This window comes from Sinocyclocheilus rhinocerous, unplaced genomic scaffold (assembly GCF_001515625.1).
Source record: "Sinocyclocheilus rhinocerous isolate Xijiao unplaced genomic scaffold, SAMN03320098_v1.1 scaffold493, whole genome shotgun sequence".
Classification (NCBI taxonomy): domain Eukaryota; kingdom Metazoa; phylum Chordata; class Actinopteri; order Cypriniformes; family Cyprinidae; genus Sinocyclocheilus; species Sinocyclocheilus rhinocerous.
In genome coordinates, this window is record NW_015626376.1 from 227974 (window position 1) to 234236 (window position 6263).

Genomic DNA, 6263 nt, shown 5'->3' on the forward strand with positions numbered 1-6263 from the left:
TTTGTTTTTTTATTGCTGAAGAGTGTTTCTTCTCCTGCGTTCTACTGTACAGACGTGAATTTACTTTTGCTTCAGCCTGAGGTTTATTCATTACACTTTTTGGTGTGAAAGGGCGTTTATATTTGCTATAAATAGAACTTCTTATATTAAAAACAATCAAGCCCTGCTTATATTTTAAAAGTAACGCAAAAGTAACGCAAAAGTAACGTAACGCATTACTTTCCATAAAAAGTAACTAAGTAACGTAAGTAGTTACTTTTTTAGGGAGTAACGCAATATTGTAATGCATTACTTTTAAAAGTAGCTTTCCCCAACACTGGTGATAGATGCGGGCGCTCCGCGGCACTCACCGGGTGCGTAACTGAGCACTCTTACATCCGGCTCCTCCTCGGCTAACACGCGGAGCATCATGTCGCGAGCGGCTTTCCCGGTGCAGTACAGGACCCACGACGGGAAGGGCTTCAGCGCACACAGAGAGCTGATGTTGACCACCGAACGCCGCAGACCCAGACGGCGAGGAAGCGCTTGCAGGACGCCGGCCGTCAGACTGAGCGCTCCGCTGACGTTCAGCGACAGATAACGGTTGACCTCCACCGGATCCGTGAAGGTCAGAGCGAAGCTAGACACGTCGCCCAGAGACGCTAAAACCAAAGAGGACCAACTGTCACTCACGTGCTTCACACTACGTCTTGTTTTCCAGTGCAACAATATAACCATTCTTAAAATAAGATACATTTAAAAGCAAAATGACATCTGAGATGAAGTCTTGTTTTCTGAGAAATGTATTAAAAGCCAGAAAATGTATGCTTACAACAAGAAAAATATGTCTTGTTTTCCTTTTGAATTAAGTTGATTATTTTCTGACCTCATTAGTAGATATGTGTTTTTATTTTAAGCACAAACTCACTTAATTTTTCAGAAAACACTTGATAAAGTAATTTTGCTTCAAGTAAATGTAAATATTTGTACTGGAAAAAAAGACACAAATAATGAATAAGAAAATCATATTTTGCAGTGAATATAAATCAATAATAAAAAAATAGGTTTCAAATAAATGTATAAATTCTTTAAAAATTTTAATAAATTATAAAAAATAAATAAAATCGAAATAAAATATTTTTTAAAGAATTACATTATATTATTATAAATTAAAATTAGATTTAAATGAATAAATAATACTAATATCTCAAAGTACAGTACAAAAATGTAATGTAAAAATACATTTAAAATATTGATTTAACAGGAAAACAAGACAAAAATACTAAATCAGTAATAAAAAAAATGATTAAATTAAATTTATAAAATTCAATCAAATATAAAAAAAATAATAAACATAAAGTAGATTTATTTGTTTTAATTTTACATTTTATTCTTAGTAAGTTAGATCTTAATTTGACATTTTAAGGATTTAATTTGTAGAAAGTTTTTTATTTTAATCATTTTTATTTGTATTTATTGTTATTTTACAGTTTTGATTTTATTATTTTTTTTAATTATTAATTTAAATGTACATTTTTATGATTTAAATGTTTTAGTAAGTAAGTTTATGCTGCTTTTATTCTAAAATTTTTGTAATTTTACATTAAGATTTATAGTGTAGTATTTTTACTTGTTTTTATTCTAAAATTATTTATTTATTTATATTTTTAAAAAATAAAATTGGTCTTCCTGTCAGATTACGTGGTCACATATTAATCTCTGTGAATTAAAAATCAGGCAGCGGACGACGAATTAAACAGACTATGCATGCAACACATATAAAATACAGGGAAAAACACCGGTGAAAAATCAACACATTACATTGGGCCCAATTTTATGGATTTATTTTAGAGTGCACTGTAAAAATGTTTGGTCAGATGACTAGAAAATTGTGCTTCAGGATCAGGATGAGCATGAGACTAATGGCCAAGTATGATACACACACACACACACACACACACACACACGCACACACACACACACACACACACACACACGCACACACACACACACACACACACACACACGCACACACACACACACACACACACACACACGCACACACACACACACACACACACACACACGCACACACACACACACACACACACACACACATGGAATTAGTCTTTGTGAATATTTCAGTACATGGAGAAAAAATAAAATAAACAAGACACATATTATAAACTAATTGAATATATATACACTGCCGTTCAAAAGTTTGGGATTAGTAAGATTTTTTATGTTTTTTAAAGAAGCCTCTTCTGCTCACCAAGGCTGCATTTATTTGATAAAAAAATACAGAAAAAAACGTTAAAATTGTGAAATATTTTTACAATTTAAAATAACTGTTCTCTATTTTAATATACTTTAAAATATAATTTATTCCTTTGATGCCAAGCTGAATTTTCATCAGCCAATACTCCAGTCTTCAGGGTCACATGATCCTTCAGAAATTATTATTATACTGTATATTATATATACTCTTAATATTTCATTAGACCGCCTTTTTTTAAATTAGCTTTGATTACAGTGTGCGTTTGTTGTGGCATTGTTTCGACAAACTTATACAACATCACAACATTTATTTCCATCTAAAGTTGGTTGATGAATGTCCAGTGTGATTTTAGTATTATAGATATTCTGTTATGTTATTCATTAATATTTTTGAGTTTTTATTTTGCCATTTTAATTTTATGTAACTTTTTTTTTTTTTTACTTTGTGTGTGTTTTTAAAAATATGACTGTTAATTTTCATCAATTTTTATAAAATATAAACTAAAAGAAAATGGAAAATGTTGCCTTGGCAGCTAACTGAAATAAAATAAATGTAAGGTATTTTATGTTTTATTTCAGTACATATTTAAAATATTATTTAGTTTTTAACTGGACTTGTTTGAAGTTTAATTATAATGAGCATTCATCCAGACTGAGCAGAGCTGCAATCTAAACAAAGAACCTCAGATATAAGAGAGTTTGTCTTTGTGTCACGTGATCACGACGTGCTTTTTTCAGAGTTTAATATTCTGTTATTAGTCATTATTGAGTAAATGTGTCCAGTTTGACTAGATGTGTAAATTAGGCTCAGATCAGGTAGCAAAGTTAGTTTATTTCATCACAGTGTTTGTGAATTGATCGTGCTTTTTCACATATGTGACCCTGGAGCACAAAACCAGTCATAAGGGTCAGTTTTGTGAAACTGAGATTTATGCATCATCTGAAAGCTGAATAAATAAGCTTTCCATTGATGTATGGTTTGTTAAGATAGGACAATATTTGAAAATCTGGAATCTGAGTGTGCAAAAAAATCTAAATATTGAGAAAATCATCTTTAAAGTTGTCCAAATGAAGTTCTTAGCAATGCATATTACTAATCAAAAATTAAGTTTTGATATATTTACGGTAGGACATTTACAAAATATCTTCATGGAACATGATCTTTACTTAATATCCTAATGATTTTTGGTATAAAAGAAAAATCGATAATTTTGTCCCATTGACATTTTTCTTCTTTAACATTGTTCTGGATTTGTGTCCCGAAGGCACCAGAATGTGTCAGGGTTGAGGAAAGTGCTGGAACACATGCGTCCAGCTGTCTTTTCTCCTCTCTTGACTGGCGGCTCCAGCTGAGGGATAAAAATACCCTGCGGGATCCCGAACGAGGCTCTTACGGCGAGGTAAAAAGCACATTCATATGAGAAGCATGCAGATGTTTGATAGCTATATGAGCGCTGAATCTCCTCCAGCTGTCACTGTTGCACGCAATACTTTCTGCTCTCTTCTCAAAGCTCTGGGTTCGATTGAGACGCATCCGGTCTGCAGTCGTGCATCGACACCTCGAACCCCCCTGTGAACCCCCACATGGTACAGCTGAGGCTTCGGCTATTTTAGTAAGAGCTGGTGAATCCCAGCTGCCATGCAGGAGCTCGTCGGCATCGGTGAAGACGGCAGACATGGAGTTTGTGGAAGTGTTTGACTCTCCAGGGAAAGGAAGGGGTCTGCGGGCCATCAGAGAGGTTTGGGCCGGAGACGTTCTGTTCGCTGAACCGCCTTTCGCTTCAGTTGTGTTTGACAGGTAAGAGAACACTGCAAAAAATGATTCTCTTACTTAGTGTTTGTGTCTTGTGTTCTAGTATAAATATCTAAACATTCTTGAATCAAGATGCATTTACTGTACAAGTAAAAGGATTTAAGATATTAAGTCTTGTTTTCTAAAAAAAAAAAAACAATCAAAATTTGGTTATTTTTTTCTTAAAACAAGCAAAAATATCTGCCAATGGGGTAAGAAAAATAATCAGATTTCAGATATGGAGATGAAATAAACTGTAATAAGTTCTGCACAATGTGATTGAGATGCAGGGGAAAGAAAATTAAAGAGAAAGAATCGAAGCTGTATTATGATCATAATATCATCAGCTAAAACTAAAACCATAAAGATTTGTGTTACTTGAAATAAATGTTAAACATAAATAGTAAATAAATAAATAAAGCCATAAAAATGAAGATTTCTATTACTTGAAATAACTGAAATAAAATATGAAAAAATTAACTAAACTAAAAACCTTTAAAAAATCATTAAGTGAAATCAAGTAAATTTTAACTGAAAAAAAGTATAAAAGCTTTAACTTATTTTAGCTCGTTGCCAAACAAAACGTCTATTTTTTTTCTTAAATTAACTTTTAGACCTAGAAAAACTAGAACTAAAACTGAAATTAAGAATTTATATAAATATTAAAAAAACAAACAAAATTATTATTTTTTTCTTCAAAAATACACAAAAGTTCTTAAAACCTTAACTGAAATTAAATTCAGAAAATTAAGACTGGAAATTTTTAAAATAAAATTTTTTTTTTTTTTGGAAGTTGTAAATAAAAAACTTAAGATTATTGTAATGGGTGCGTTTTACAAGAAATTAATATTGTAGTTTTTCTACTTAAAAATTCCATATTTAATTCAGTGTGTTCCTTCTAAGTGAAAATGGTTTTAAAATAAATCCTCAGTGTAATTCATTTCTAAATTCTATGAAGATACGTCAGTGATACACTGATTGGGATTGATGTTTAAATGATCGGTGGGGTCGATTCAGTCGTGTCATATGCTCTGTGGCTGCTGATGGTCTATATATAACTTTTTGTGGCAGTTCCAGACCCAAACTCATCTAAAAACAGCCTGTAAAATCAAGATTAGATTCAAGCAACTCAGAATCAGAAGAGCGTCATTGGCTCGCCATGAAGAATCGGTTTTCCCATGTGAGCTTGCTGTATAAAAATAGGATTGCATAAGATAGATCAGCATGAAAGAATGAGATGAATGTGTCAGCAGTTACAGTTTTTGGGAGTGTTGAGCTGATCTGCTCTGTGTGCTCCAGTCACGCCGCCAGCGTCTGTCACAGCTGTTTCCGGCGGCAGGAGAAGCTGCAGCGCTGCGGTCAGTGCAGGTTTGCACAGTACTGTGATAAAACCTGTCAGCGTGCCGCCTGGGAAGAGCACAAGCAGGAGTGTGCTGCTGTCAAGAGCTACGGCAAAGTGCCCAATGAAAACGTCCGGTAAGTCAATGCACCTTGTCAGTGTCTTCTGACCAGAATCAGAAAGACCACACTGCAAAAAAATACGTTTCTTTGCTTTTTTTGTCATTTTCAATTAAAAGGTTGTTTTAGGTTCAGTTAATGTTCCTTTGCTCACACAGCGTGCAACAACTTCACAAACAAATTTTAATTACTTTTGTGCTTTGTTGCTATTGCTATTATTTTTTTCCCCCAACCTTCACTTTTAAAAATAAAGATGCTTCACGATGCCATAGAAGAACTTTTTTTTGTCGAAATAGTTCCATAAAGAACCTTTAACATCTGTTTCACAAAAGCTTCTTTGTGGCGAAAGAAGGTTCTTCAGATTATAAAAAGCTAAGAAAGGTAAAGAACCTTTGACTCAATGGTTCTTTGTGGAACCAAAAATGGTTCTTCTATGGCATCGCTGTGAAGAACCTTGAAAGAAGGTTCTTCAGATTATAAAAAGCTAAGAAAGGTAAAGAACCTTTGACTCAATGGTTCTTTGTGGAACCAAAAAATGGTTCTTCTATGTGCTGTGAAGAAGCTTTTAAGCACCTTTATTTTATCATTTGTGCCGTTCTTGGTCAACTATTTAATCATAGACCTCATTAACCTCGGTTTCTGAGTGAATATTGCCAAAGCTATCAGCAGTTACTGCTTTCATTAGATAAAACAGCGCTGCTTTACCCCACATACGCACGACCGGAAGCAGCGGAAGCGCTCGACTGTGGCATAATAA

At 33.5% G+C, this 6263-nt stretch overlaps 2 protein-coding genes across 3 annotated transcripts in view; one reads left to right on the top strand and one right to left on the bottom strand.

Annotated features, from left to right (window-relative positions):
* sprb (sepiapterin reductase b) overlaps positions 1 to 3934 on the bottom strand; it is a 5640-nt gene extending 1706 nt beyond the window's left edge. The window contains exons 1-3 of the mRNA XM_016517921.1: positions 3748 to 3934; positions 3497 to 3643; positions 351 to 641 (exon numbers count right to left, since the gene is read on the bottom strand). Coding sequence (XP_016373407.1) covers positions 351 to 641; positions 3497 to 3643; positions 3748 to 3934 — 625 coding nt within the window. The remainder of the gene's footprint in view (positions 1 to 350; positions 642 to 3496; positions 3644 to 3747) is intronic.
* LOC107712675 (histone-lysine N-methyltransferase SMYD1-like) overlaps positions 3892 to 6263 on the top strand; it is an 18885-nt gene continuing 16513 nt past the window's right edge. For both annotated transcript variants that reach the window (XM_016517986.1, XM_016517993.1), the window contains exons 1-2: positions 3892 to 4054; positions 5348 to 5524. In XM_016517986.1, coding sequence (XP_016373472.1) covers positions 3933 to 4054; positions 5348 to 5524 — 299 coding nt within the window. In that variant the 5' untranslated portion in view covers positions 3892 to 3932. The remainder of the gene's footprint in view (positions 4055 to 5347; positions 5525 to 6263) is intronic.